This window comes from Bombina bombina, chromosome 1 (assembly GCF_027579735.1).
Source record: "Bombina bombina isolate aBomBom1 chromosome 1, aBomBom1.pri, whole genome shotgun sequence".
NCBI classification, from domain to species: domain Eukaryota; kingdom Metazoa; phylum Chordata; class Amphibia; order Anura; family Bombinatoridae; genus Bombina; species Bombina bombina.
In genome coordinates, this window is record NC_069499.1 from 1,104,358,242 (window position 1) to 1,104,373,943 (window position 15,702).

At 35.6% G+C, this 15,702-nt stretch overlaps 1 protein-coding gene across 2 annotated transcripts in view; it reads left to right on the plus strand.

The window, feature by feature from the left end:
- The window catches only part of TLDC2 (TBC/LysM-associated domain containing 2), a 72,063-nt gene that overhangs the window by 25,437 nt on the left and 30,924 nt on the right, over positions 1-15,702 (plus strand). For both annotated transcript variants that reach the window (XM_053693831.1, XM_053693823.1), the window contains exons 3-4: positions 7,232-7,399; positions 7,613-7,765. In XM_053693831.1, coding sequence (XP_053549806.1) covers positions 7,232-7,399; positions 7,613-7,765 — 321 coding nt within the window. The remainder of the gene's footprint in view (positions 1-7,231; positions 7,400-7,612; positions 7,766-15,702) is intronic.

The window sequence follows — 15,702 nt, forward strand, 5'->3', positions numbered from 1 at the left end:
GTAAGCTTAGGAGCCGTCCCATTTTTGGTTCAGCACCTGGGTAACGCTTGCTAATTGGTGGCTATTGCTAATGTAAAATTACAAGTATTCAGAGGGCGCTACTAAAAGCTTAAGATATCAGTTGGTCTAAAGAATAAATGCAAAAGTATTAAAAATATAATGCAAAAATATATAGTGCAAAAGTATTAAAAGTATAGAGCAAAAATTACATTTATTCACCAAATGTTCACAATATATATAAAAGACTGAGACCTCTCCCTTAGAATAAGATCCTTAGACATAAAAATACAACTAATAAAACAATTGAAGAGTATAAAATGATCAGTAATAAAACTTATCTCATATACATATAAAGTGTTGAATGCTAATATAATGAAATTATCAGGTTCTCAGAGAGCGATACTAGAAAAAAACACCAGTATTACACTTATGGGTCCTACAATTTCAGAAGAAATGGAAGAACCAGGCGCCAACTAACGGAGGCTAGGTGTGGTTAAATCAAAAATGTGAAAATACAAGATTTATTGCTAATTAAAACAATATCAGAAATAAATACAGTAAAACTTCTAGTCTATGGATCCAAGACTGTATACAGGGTTAAAAATTGTTACAATAAAATATTAATCGGTGCAATAAAATAATACAATAGGTTAATGTAAGCAGAGAATGTGTTATAGAAAATAGGAGAATCTCCTCAAAAATATCCTTTGAACTGTAAATGAAAACCTGCTGCGATCAGAGGTTATAAAAAAATGTCCATAGATTGATGTCCCGTGAAGTAGATATAGGTGTTATATTGAATATTTGACGTTTAACTATTGTTTTATTCACCAATTTAATAAAGTCCCAAAGTACTGTCCTTATGTTATAATCCAAAAAATAAAATCCAAAAATAATGGTGCAATAAAACTCCAAAAATTACAAAAATGTGTCCAAAAAATTCAATGTCTGAAGAAAAATTCCAAAGTAATAAACGTGACTGAAAATATAAGTAGAGATGAGTGTGACACAATATGCTATTTCAACACCAAAAGCAAATAAACTTCAAGAAAATATTCCAAAATTAATTCCAAAGTGATATGTGTGTGAAAGTACGTTAAATATGCAAAAGTTTGTGTAACACAGTGTGCTATTTCAGCACCAAAAACAAATAGACTCCAACTAATTAATCCTGAGGTAAAAGGTATGTTGTATTCCAAACCTTTGGACACAGGGGGTTCAACTCACACGATGGGAGAACAGGCCATAGTGAAAAATGTGAATCAAAACAAAAAATAGCACAAATCAAAAATACAAAAATACTGATGTGAAGTACCTGTGAAAAAAAAGAATTTTTTTTTTCACTCCAATAGTTTTTAAATTAAACAACCGCTAGAGAGGCAGATAACAGTAAATACTAGAAATGCTACTACCCAAGATAATATATTTCAAATACAAATCTCAGACCTAAGTCTAGGTTTAACCCAACCTTTGCTAAGGGTAGTAATATAGAGACTTTCGAAAAACTGGTGCTACAAGACATTAGAAAAAGCCATCCCTCCAAATATGTAAAACATAATTTGAATAAAAAAGAAAGAAATATAATAACAGATTTACAAAGAAATGAGAATGTGACCATTAAACCAGCAGACAATGGGGGGGGGGGATAGTTGTCATGGACACCGAGAATTATTTAAGAGCATATAGACTGCTCAATGATCAAAAAACATACAAAAGTTGGATTTAAACCCCACTAATAAATTTAAACTAAATAAAATGTTAACAGAGGGAAAGAAGATGGGAATCCTAAATGAAAAAGAACACAAGTTATTAACACCTACTTTTCCAAAAATTCCCATCTTCTATTTCCTACCCAAAATCCATAAAGATCTCATTAGCCCACCGGGGAGACCAATAATATCTGGAATTTACTCTGTCTGCTAACCTCTCCCAATATGTGGATACATTTCTCCAGAAACACGTAAAAAGTTTAGATTCCTTCCTAAAAGATTCCACTCAGGTTTTAAACATATTAGAAAATCTGTTACTTTTAATACTTTTGCACTATATATTTTTGCATTATATTTTTAATACTTTTGCATTTATTCTTTAGACCAACTGATATATTTGATATCTTAAGCTTTTGGTAGCGCCCTCTAAATACTAGTAATTTTATGTTTTAGCCATACACAATTTACACAACATAGAGGAAGTTGTGTTTTTTAGAGGGGTTTGATATCCTTTTGGCTAGCACAGTACTAGTAATTTTCTGATTTTATTGGTGGCTAATGTAGAAAGTTTGGGTTTCATATCCATTTAAGCTCCAACCAGAAGTCTGCCTCTTCCAGGATTCTGGGACTTTGTGACGTCAACCCTTCCCACAGATGAAGACACATGGTTGTCATCCTCCCTTATCGCACATGGTCACCATCCACATTTTGGGCTAGATTACAAGTTAAACGCTAATACATTATGCTCCTGGAAACAGGCACATTTTCCCGGTTACAGGCGAGCGATACATAACCAACCATTACAGTAGCAATTGCAATAGCAATTAACACTCAAAAAATTAACCAGAGGTCATACCTCTGGTTCATTTTTAAAATGTGCCCCAATTGCACCCCCAAAAAATTTCGCTTTTGCAGTTGCGATATTTTGCGCTCAACTTGTAATCTAGCTCTTAAGTGGTTTAGTACTTAATGAAAACTGTTTACATGAATGTTTGTTGGAGTGATGCTCATGTGGGTCAGAAAGGTTAATATGTACAGATTGCAAATTATTGTTTAAGGAACATTCTAATGTAAAAATAATATGGTGTCTTTTGTAAGAACATGTTATTTTTGAATTTGTATCACCAAATTTGTGTTTAACTCCTGCAAATGGGTTAAATGCATAGTTAAAACCCCACTGGTGAGCCACAACACAATGCAGTTCCTGAGCAGAAAATTGATGGTTATTGGCCACTGCATGTTGCTCTTAATTGGCTCACCAGCCATGTCCTGCTGAGCTGCTGCAATGTATTGTTTTTCCTAAGTTGAATTTTTGCCATGTATATAGCCCCTTTGCGGGGTTAAATACATTGGGCTAGATGACAAGTGACACGCTAATGATAGTGCAGGTCACCATAAGCAATATCGCAGGACCATGCTAACATTTGCGCACAACTTGATGTTACAAGTCCATGATAAATCTGTTAGAGCCACAAAAAGGCAAAACAATTCAGCACCAGTGTCCAAACAATGTGCTTGCTGCAGGGTCCACACACCAGGCCCATAAAGTATATACAAAGTCCAGAAGGTAGCCGTACCATTCAATAATAGTTATTTATTTAGTACATAAGCAGAAATGCAACGTTTCGGACCTATCCAGTCCTTAATCATGCATACAAATGTGTCTATACAGCTTACTCTTATACCCATATTCAGAACTCCACCCCTATGACGACATGTCATTAGCAAAGGTGAATATTCACAGGTAGACTGACCATTGGTAATTATACACCAACCCCAAACAATATTTTTATCTTCTACACAAATATTTTAAAAAATACAACCTTATGTATTATTATTCCATTAGCATTGCTACACTTGTATCTGTTAAGTTACATGTTAAACAATAACATTTTATAAGAATACAGAAAGATCCCAATCCTTATTAATTCCCTGAGGCATTCTGGTCTCTAAATGGTAGATCCAGAATGCCTCCCTCTATTGTGTGGGGTTGGTGTATAATTACCAATGGTCAGACTACCTGTGAATAATCACCTATGCTAATGACATGATGTAATAGGGGTGGAGTTGGGAATATGGGTATAAGAGTTAATTGTATAGACACATTTGTATGCATAATTAAGGACTGGATAGGTCCAAAACATTGCATTTCTGCTTATGTACTAAATAAATAACTATTATTGAATGGTGCGGCTGCCTCCTGGACTTTGTAAATCTGTTAGAGCAGCCAACATCATATCAATGGATATCACGACCGTGCTAAATAGCGCTGATATTACACGTTGAAAGTTATAGGTTGCACTACAGCGAAAGCTAAACTTGCGCTAGAATATTTAGTGCGACTTGAAACCTGAAGTAATCTGTAAGGGTTAAAAAAATTTTTTTGCAAAACACACCAAAAACATATTAAAATAAACTATTACACTCATATATACACTTGTTTTAAAATATTTTAATATTGATTAAAAGGTTTAAAAATGGTTAAAAAGGGATATGATATGTGTTACGGTGTTTGACTGGAAAGGGCTTTAATATTAATATATATATATATATATATATATATATATATATATATATATATATATATATATATATATATATATATATATATATATATATATATAATATATATATATATATGTCTGAGGAAGGGGATACTCTGTCTCCGAAACATCACAGTAAAGTGTGTTTTTGAAAAGAAGACCAGCGAGTGCAAGTTTTTGTTACTTTTATTTATTGTCTACTAGCACCCTGGCAATTTGATTCTGCTCTCCTATGTGCTAATATATATATATATATATACATACAGTATATATATATATATATATATATATATATATATATATACATTTGCTAGAGAAGGGGGCACTCAGAAAATATATGTATATCTCAGTGTTATATACGTGCTAACAGTCTTAAACAAATATTTAACACTTAAAAAGATAGGGTTCTATATAAGGTAATATGAACCAAAGAAAGACAAGGTTGCACCGAGTAACACGGTAAACCAAACGATTATTAAAGAGGTGGTAAAGACACCGGGTCTGCCTCCGCTAAATACAATATTAAATACCAGATAAAAAGTGAAGCAGATGATTATATGTCACAAATACATAGATATAAACCATATCCCCTACATGCTAGCATGTATAAAAGCTGGCCAGGAAACAGTCCGTATGGTAATCCGGGCCCTTAGTGTAATAAACACGCTCCGGCAAACTGAAAAAGGTACCGTCCCTTGCTGCTATCCGGGCACTTGAGTGTAAATACACGCTCTGGTAGCAAGATGTAAGTCCGGTCTCCTATAATTAAAGCAGGACTGAAAAGAGAGATATCCAGCTGGACAGCATAATCAAAACATAATGCTGATGGGGTAATACCGGTTTGCAAGACTTTAAAGGGACATGCCACCCACATTTTTTCTTTTATGATTTAGAAAGAGAATGCAATTTTAAACATCTTTCTAATTTACTTATATTATCTAATTTGTTTTATTCTCTTGATATTCTTTGATGAAAAGCATATCTAGATATGCTCACTAGCTGCTGATTGGTTGCTGCACATAGAAGCATCATGTGATTGGCTCACCATGTGCATTGGTTTTTCTTCAAATAAGGATATTTAAAAAATGAAGCAAAATAAATTATGGAAGTAAATTGTAATGTTGTTTAAATTTCTATTCTCTATCTGAATCATGAAAGAGAGATTTTGGGTTTAGTGGCCCTTTAACTGCACAGCTTACCTTCACCTTCCAGGATTTATGAGGAGGATGCCATTCTGTTGCAATTTACCTCCATGATTCTATATTTGTGATGCTGAGGCCGATGCGGATCTTCACTTGCTAAACACCGGTAAAGGTAGATGTTGTGAACAGATACAATCAGGGCCGCTTCACCTGATGGCGTTCTCCATGCTACAAAGTTACCATCCAAACATTATGCATTTCGCCCCTCCCCTTTCTGGGTTGGACTTGAGACTTTGTCAGATGTGTGTGTGTGTGTGTATATATATATATATATATATATATATATATATATATATATATATATATATATATAATTACAAAAAATATTCAGCTATATATATATATATATAAATATATATTTAAAAAAAAAGAAGATTTTCTTATAGTGGAGAACATAGGAATGTCAAGTATTCCTAACGCACCTTCTGGGCCATATTTTATTTTTGCATTTGAATTTCCCTTTTAAGCAGATATATTTTTAACCAATCATATTTTAATTTATTGGGTGAAAGGATGAGCCTATTTGGTTTTAAATACTGTGATAGTAGTTTGTAGTGCAGATATGATTAAAGGGTGTTGCCCCTGAAAATATTTGTGTTTTATGCCTGGTGGTGTGGCTTGTAATAGTTAAAGGGACATGAAACCCAAAATTTTTCTTTCGTGATTTAGAAAGAGCATACAATTATAAACAACTTTCTAATTTACTTCTATTATCTATTTTGCTTCATTCTCTTGATATTCTTTGCTGAAAAGCATATCTAGATATGCTTAGTAGCTGCTGATTGGTAGCTGCACACAGATGCCTCCTGTGATTGGTTCGCTGTGTGCATTGCTATTTCTTCATTAAAGTATATCTAAAGAATAAAGCAAATTAGGTAACAGAAGTAAATTGGAATGTTGTTTAAAATTATATTCTCTACCTTAATCATGAAAGAAAATGTTTGGGTATAGTGTCCCTTTAAAGAAACAAGGTTGCTGTGTATAAGTTATTGATTGGCTCTGTAACCAGCCAGTACTAAATATATATATGTCTGTGTACATGGGTGTGTGCTCCTTATCTGCTGCCTAGAGCTGAGCATCGTGGCCTGGTGGTGAGCTTAGATGTCTCTGAAGCTGATGGTTGTGAGTTTGACTCCAGTGATGGATGCTAAAACCTCATTATCTGCTGCCTGCCCACAGTGCTACCATTGGCTTATAGGTACTCTCTTGGAATGCTCGTTAGATGAAAGGTGACCACTGGCGCCGATAACCATTAGCTGGATGTATACATCTGAGACTGTTGATCATTTGATTTATAATAATCTGCAGATAATAGAAGACAGAAGCGCCACATAGCCCAATATTGTAGAAAATATTTGGATTTATAAAGGTGTAATGGTTGCACTCACATGAGATATGACACCCCTAATGGTGTAGAAGAAACAGTCTGGGGTCAAAAACAGTCACCCAGAAGACTGACCTTTTTCATATGGATGAGTACTTTTTGTTTTCATTTTCATAAATAGATAGTGTTTTCCTTTGTTAATACATACATGGAAATGACACACATAAACATGTTAATACTTCTCTTTCATATGGATAAATACAATGTCCTTTTAATTCTGATGGTAAGGTGATGTGTTCCTTTATTACAACAGGAATACATATATGGAAATGACACCTATTACAGACATTAAAGGTAGTTAACAGAATGTTTGTCAGCGCAATATTTAAATAGGGATTTTACATTTTTGTTTAGCCTCTCAAACACATAGTTATTTCTTATTTTGTTTCTTAGAAGAATCACACTCAAGAAGCGGTTTCTAGTGATGATTCTGATTTTGAATGCATTGAGTATCCTGATGTAAAGAGTGACAAACAGATTAACAAGAAACACACAGAGGAACCGTATGAGCCCGTCTTGGTTGGCAAAAGCCTAATCCTAAAATCAGAGGACATCAAGCAGGTGAGTGAATACTTAGCATGCACAGTGTAAGCAGACAATGGGTACAACACTGTATTGCCCCTTTCTGTAAAAAACATTGCTGGCTGTTGAAGCTGTGTTGAATAACACTACACTTTTTTCTGTCAGATGGAGAGGGGATTCTGTTTTATTTTTTATACAGAATATGATGTATGAGGCCTACTGAATTACATTTGACATTTTTATTATTCACAGATCGGCAAACATCTGCCTCCAAGAGTCCTGGGTTGTAATTGGAAACTTGTATATAGCACAGACAAAAATGGCTTCAGTTTGAGGACCATGTATAGAACCATGACTGGAATCAGTTCCCCAATTCTGCTGTTCGTTAAGGACAACGAGGGGCAGGTAATTAGTAGTAAACCATTTCTACTGTACTTACATTTACTTACATCCCTTCATATATCGTTTTATATACAGCACATGGTAATGTTAGGGCCCATATTATTTACCAGATGTCCTTTTCATAGAGGTAAACATAGTTTAATTACACTGAGATGATTTACTGCAAGATTATATTTCTACCTGTACATGCTGAACTCATTTTTTTTTTTTTTTTTTTTTTTTTTTAATGCTGAACTCATTTTGGTTTGTCATTACATTTGCTATGTTTCATCTGCCAATCTCACTGTATTCTTGCAATAACTACTTTTATTTTATACCAGATTTTTGGTCTCAGACTGACTTTACCTAAAGAGAAAAAAAAAAAAAAAAAAAAAATACTACTGGTTGGTAGTTCATGTGCACTCACGTTCAGATACCGTCTTAGGGAGCCAGGGTGATGCTAAGGCATTGAGGATGGCACAACGTGGGTGCAGTCTGTGAATCAATTTGCAGAAAGCTTACAAATTTCTATTTCTGATGGGTACACAGCAAATGCTTTCATTAAAACGTTGTTTTTTTAATAGAAGTATAATGTAAAAAATGATTCCACTCAACATTAAAATGCATTTAGGTTAATTTCAGTCTTCATTAGATTGTCTCATCAGGGGCCCGATCCGATATGCAGTGTCGCCGGCAACGCCAAATTTTGCGCGGGTTTGGTATCACAAGTTAGTTTTTTGGCCCATAGACAGGTATACCAAACCCGCGCAGTTTGGTATCCAATATACAGCGTAAGGACTTACGTGGCAAAAATGGAGAAATGTTACTCCATTTTCACCTCGCCACAAATTGCAGGCGTAGTAAGCCTTACGCCGAGTATTGGAGCCCCGTAACTCCCTAAACTACCTGCAAAATAAAACCTAACACCTAACGCATGCGCAATGTCTATCTACCTGTCAACCGCAATCCCCAAAGTAATCAGCTCTATTACCAGCCCTTAAAAGGGCCTTTTGCGGGGCATTGCCCCAAAGTAATCAGCTCTTTTACCTGTAATCTGACCCCCCTACACCGCCGCCACCTATATTAAATATATTAACCCCTAATCTAATCCCCCTACACCGCTGCCACCTATATTAAATATATTAACCCCTAATCTAATCCCCCTACACCGCCGCCACCTATATTAACTATATTAACCCTAATTATATTAGGGTTAATATAGTAATTATATTATATATATTATTAATATAGTTAATAATTAATATAGTTATTATATTATATATATTATTAATATAGTTAATAATTGAGTTATTATATTATATATATTAACTATATTAACCCTATCTAACCCTAACACCCCTAACTTAATTATTATTGCAATAAATCTAAATAATATTAATATTATTAACTCAAATATTCCTATTTAAAACTAAATACTTACCTATAAAATAAACCCTAAGATAGATACACTATAATTAATAATTACATTGTAGCTATTTTAGGGTTTATATTTATTTTACAGGTAACTTGGTATTTATTTTAACTAGGTACAATAGCTATTAAATAGTTAATAACTATTTAATAGCTACCTAGTTAAAATAATTACCAATTTACCTGTAAAATAAATCCTAACCTAAGTTAAAAATACACCTACACTATCAATAAATTAATTAAATAAACTACAATTATCTAAACTAAAATATAATTAAATACACTAAACTAAATTACAAACCCCCCCACTAAATTACAAAAAAATAAAAAAAATATTACAAGAATTTTAAGCTAATTACACCTAATCTAAGCCCCCTAATAAAATAACAAAGCCCCCCAAAATAAAAAAATATCCCTACCCTAAACTAAATTACAAAAGTAATCAGCTCTATTACCAGCCCTTAAAATGGCCTTTTGTGGGGCATTGCCCCAAAGTAATCAGCTCTTTTACCTTGTGAAAAAAAAGAACAACCCCCTCATTACAACCCACACACCCCTACTCTAAAACCCACCCTATCCCCCCTTAAAAAAAACTAAGCCTAACCCCCAAGTGGTCCTTACCTGTCCTGAAGACCGGCGGAGAAGGTCCTGTTCCAGGCGGAGAAGTCTTCTTCCAGGCGGCGACCACTTCTTCTTCCAGGAACCAGCCGGCACGGAGCGGAGGAGTTGAAGACCGATGACCGTGGAGCTGAAGACCGTCCTCTCTGGAACTGAAGATCGGCAACGCTGGAACTGAAGACCGGAGCCATGGAGCGTGGAGGATCCTCTTTATATGATCGCCACCGTACACTGAATCGGCTGATTTGAGCCTTCAAATTCAAATCAGCCAATCGGATGAGAGCTACTTTAATTCTATTGGCTGATTTGAATAGCCAATAGAATAAGAGCTACTGTAATTCTATTGGCTGATTAGAATAGCCAATAGAATTACAGTAGCTCTTATTCTATTGACTAATCAAATCAGCCAATAGAATTAAAGTAGCTCTCATCCGATTGGCTGATTTGAATTTGAAGGCTCAAATCAGCCAATAGGAAGCCAAGGGACGCCATTTTTAATCGCGTACCTTGAATTCCGATTCAGTGTACGGCGGCGCTCCATGGATCCTGTCTTCAGTTCCAGCGTTGCCGATCTTCAGTTCCTGCATCGCCGGTCTTGCAGGTTGTAATGGGGGGGGTTGTTCTTTTTTTTCACAGGTAAAAGAGCTGATTACTTTGGGGCAATGCCCCACAAAAGGCCCTTTTAAGGGCTGTTAATAGAGCTGATTACTTTTTGTAATTTAGTTTAGGGTAGGGACATTTTTTATTTTGGGGGGGCTTTGTAATTTTATTAGATTAGATTAGGTGTAAGTAGCTTAAAATTCTTGTAATCTTTTTTATTTTTTGTAAATTAGTGTTTTTTTTTTTTGTAATTTAGTTTAGTGTATTTAATTATATTTTAGTTTAGATAATTGTAGTTTATTTAATTAATTTATTGATAGTGTAGGTGTATTTGTAACTTAGGTTAGGATTTATTTTACAGGTAAATTGGTTATTATTTTAACTAGGTAGCTATTAAATAGTTATTAACTATTTAATAGCTATTGTACCTAGTTAAAATAAATACCAAGTTACCTGTAAAATAAATATAAACCCTAAAATAGCTACAATGTAATTATTAATTATAGTGTAGCTATCTTAGGGTTTATTTTATAGGTAAGTATTTAGTTTTAAATAGGAATATTTTAGTTAATAATATTAATATTATTTAGATTTATTGCAATAATAATTAAGTTAGGGGTGTTAGGGTTAGATAGGGTTAATATAGTTAATATATATAATATAATAACTATATTAATTATTAACTATATTAATAATATATATAATATAATAACTATATTAACTATATTAACCCTAATATAATTAGGGATAATATAGGTGGCGGCGGTGTAGGGGGATTAGATTAGGGGTTAATATATTTAATATAGGTGGCGGCGGTGTAGGGGGATTAGATTAGGGGTTAATATATTTAATATAGGTGGCGGCGGTGTAGGGGGGTCAGATTACAGGTAAAAGAGCTGATTACTTTGGGGCAATGCCCCGCAAAAGGCCCTTTTAAGGGCTGGTAATAGAGCTGATTACTTTGGGGCAATGCCCCGTAAAAGGCCCTTTTCAGGGCTATTTGTAATTTAGTTTAGGGTAGGGACATTTTAGTATTTTAGGGGGTAATACATTTATTATAGGTGGCGGCGGTGTAGGGGGATTAGATTAGGGGTTAATCATTTTAATATAGGTGGCGGCAGGGTAGGGGGATTAGATTATGGGGTAATGTAGTTAAAATAGGTGGCGGCGGGGTAGGGGGCTCATATTAGGGGTTAATATAGTTAAAATAGGTGGCGGCGGTGTAGGGGGATCATATTAGGGGGTAATATAGTTAATGTAGGTGGCGGCGGGGTAGGGGGCTCACATTAGGGGGTAATATAGTTAATGTAGCTGGCGGCGGGGTCCGGGAGCGGCGGTTTAGGGGTTAATATATTTATTGTTAGGAGTGAGAGGGGGGATTGCGGATAGAGGGGTATACGTGTTGGGCTATGTTTAGGAGGCGTGTTAGACAGTAACGGCAGATTGTATACTTTAGTAAGTTTTTTTATGCGGCGGCAGTTTCTAAAGTGCCGTAAGTCACTGGCTACTCCAGAAATTTGTACTTACGCAGATTTCTGGACATCGCTAGTTTGTCAGACTTACGGCACTTTAGCAACTGCCGGCGCCGTATATGAGATAGCTTGCTGTGCGAGCTGAAACTACGGGCGGCGCAGGTTTCCACGCTTGCGCCGAAACCTGCGCCGTATATCGGATCGCGCCCCAAGTTAGTTTTAATCTCTCTTGTTTTTTTAAATCAAAATGTGTGTTGCCCAACTATGAATTTTGACATAATTTTAACATTTGTACACTATTGGCTGTATTAGATGCTTCACACTATTCCTACTTGGCATCTACTGGTAAGTGTAGCGCAAGTAAAGGGCATACAATCATCTTACCACAGCATTTACCACAATAAAAAAACATTTATGAGAACTCCTTAAATGTAAAGCTACAGTAGGCCTCCTACTTACAATGTGATATGCTAAACTTATTGTGATGCCCTTAAAGGGACATTAAAACCCAATTTTTTTCTTTCATGAATCAGATAGAGAATACAATTTTATAACAACATTCTAATAAACTTTTATCTAATTTGCTTCATTCATTAGTTTTCCCTATGTTATAGAAATACCAGTGACACTGGTTGAGTCAATCACACGGAGGCATCAGCAGCTTCTGAGCCTATCTAGATATGCTTTTCAGCAAAGGATATCAAGAGAACGAAGGAATTAGCTAATAGAAGTAAATTAGAAAGTTGTTTAAATGTCACACTGTTTCTAAATCATTGAAAGACAAAAATTGTGTTTCAATGCCCCTTTAATGTATTTAACACCTGACTACAGTCAGTTACAGTGCTGTGTATTTATGGCCAGACTTTTTCCCACACGCAATAAATGTATTTAGTACCTCAGAGTGATTCAAATATTTACTTACTTAGATAAAAAAAAATATACACTTAGTTTTCATTAAAGGGACATTGTACACTAGATTTTGTGTGACCAACTTTATGTACCTAGCTGAATAAGCATTAGGGTAAATATATATTATTTTTAAATAAATATCTAAATAAATAAAAAAAATAAAGACAAGCCTTAGAGTATTCTCTTACCTATAGGGGCCCATTTATCAAGCTCAGGATGGAGCTTGAGGGCCGTGTTTCAGGCTCACCAGAAACAGCAGTTATGAAGCAGCGGTCTAAAAGACCGCTGCTCCATAACCTGTCCGCTGCTCTGAAGAGGCGGACAGACATTGCTACAATTCGGGTTGATTGACACCCCCCTGCTGGTGGCTGATTGGCCACGAATCTTCAGGGGCGGTGCATCAGCAGCTAACACAAGAGCTGTGGTGCAATGATGATACGGAGAAGGCATATTTATCTACGCATCAGCAAGTTCTGGCGGACCTGATCTGCACTGTCGGATCAGGTCCGCCAGACCTTTGATAAATATCCGCCATAGTCTGGACACCCCAGGTGTATTTCGTACCCAGGCTAAAACATATGCATTAAACCAATGATTTTTCAACCCCCTGTGACGTAAGGCAGCCGTGAGTCGTCAGGTTCAGGTGTGCCGCTGATGAATTGGTGCTTACCTACACTGATGTGAACTCTTATACTGGATGCCTCCCATTGCTTAGGAGACTTTAACATTAGGACACTTGGCCCAGTAGTTTCTGCTTTTGGGTTCAATACTTGTGCACTGCTCTACTGCCCTATCAAGTGGAACTTTTACTTGCATGGAACTACTGCATATCACCCTAATAATTTATTTTCATCACTGGTACCCCCCTAACAGCTCAATACGTGGTACTTGTTATTATGTGCTTCTAGCCTTGGCAATACAGTTGTAGTTACTGTCATGCTAATAAAGCTTAATTGAATTGACCTTAATTGTGTGTATATATATATATATGCTGTATTAGACACTACTAATGTGTGATTTTGTAAAATTTTGGGATGGTGGTGTGCCGCAGGATTTTTTAATGTAAAAAAATGTACGTGGCAAAAAAAAGGGTTGAAAATCACTCCATTAAACCATCATATTTCGTACACAAAGCAAGCGTTTTAAAATTGTTTAATTAACATTCGCCTAGATTACAAGTTTTGTGCTGGGGCTTTTAATGCTGAAAAAATGGCAATTTCAGCGTAAAAGCAGGAACACACTATTGGGAGTTGTGTCGGTATAGCTATACTACAAGCATTGTAACCTGTAACGCAACGTCAACCCCGCACTCAAAAAAAATGATGTTTTTGTGTGGGATTTCAATAGCGCCGGTATTACAGGTTGTGCGATGGGGCTAAAATGCTTGCGTTACAGCCTAAACCAACACGATCCATACCGCCATCTGAGAGCAGTAGTTATGGATTTTGTGTAACAAAAATGTTTCACAAAACTCATAACTAAACTGTTATAAAGTACACTAACACCCATAAACTACCTATTAACCCCTAAACCGAGGGCCCCCCCCCGCATCGCAAACACTAAATTAAACTTATTAACCCATAATCTGCCGCCCACCCACATCACGGCTATTAAATAAACTGTTAACCCCTATTCCGCCGCTCCCCGACATCGCTGCCAACTATAATAAAGTTATGAACCCCCTAAACCTCCGGCCTCACACATCTCTTTAGATTAGGGTTTGGGCAATTTGAAAATAGTTAATGCCCTTTTAAGAGCCATTGCAAAAGAAGCTAAATGCCCTTTTAAGGGCAATGCCCCATTTAGGGGCAATGGGTATCTTATTTTTTTTTTAGAGTTAGGTTTTTTATTTTGGTGGGGTTGGTTGGGTGGTGAGTTTTACTGTTGGGACTTTTTTATATTTTTTTACAGGTAAAAGAGCTGAAACCTTTTAAGGGCTATTGGTAGTTTATTGTAGGCAATGGGGTGTTTTTATTTGGGGGTGCTTTTTATTTGTATAGGGCTATTAGATTAGGTGTAATTGTTTTTGATTTTTCGTGATTTTAGTGTTTATTATTTTTAAAATTTTTCATAGGATTTGTTTTTTTTTTTTTCTTAGTTGTAATTAAGATTTTTAAATTTTTCCCTAGTGTTTTTTTAGATTTGTAATTTGGATATTTTAATTGATATTTTTTTTTTCTATTTTATTAGAATAGTAAGGTTAGGTTAATTTATAGTTTAATGTTAGGTTTATTTTTATTTCACAGGTAAGTTTTTATTTATTTAAATAGTTATATTGTAATTTTTATTTTAAGTTAGGGGGGGTGTTAGGTTTAGGGTGTTAATAGTTTAAATTTAGTGTTTTGCAATGTGGGGGAGCTAGCGGTTTAGGGGTTAATAGGTTTATTTAGTGGCGGAGATGTGGGAGGCGGAGGTTTAGGGGTTAATAACTTTATTTAGTGGGCGGTGATGTCGGGGAGCGGCGGAAATAGGGGTTAATAGCTTTTATTAGTGGAGGCAATGTTGGGGGTGGCAGATTAGGGGTTAATAACTTTATTATAGTGGCATCGATGTCGAGAGCAGCAAATTAGGGGTAAATAACTTTATTATAGTGGCATTGATGTCGGGGCGGCAGATTAGGGGTTAATAACTTTATTTAGATGGCGGCGATGTCGGGGGGGCAGATCAGGGGTGTTTAGACTTGGGGTTTATGTTAGGGTGTTAGGTTTAAACTTAAAACATTTTTCACCATAGACATCAATGGGGTTGCGTTACAGCGATCGCCATTCCGCACTTCAGGTGTTAGTTTTTTTTCTAACACTCTCTCCCCATTGATGTCTATGGACTCGATGGATTTTGTGCGGTATGGAGCTTAACGCTACCATATCGAACGCATAAGGAGGATTTTCAGAAACTTGTAATGGCAGCGATATGGGAGAGTGAAATAACGCA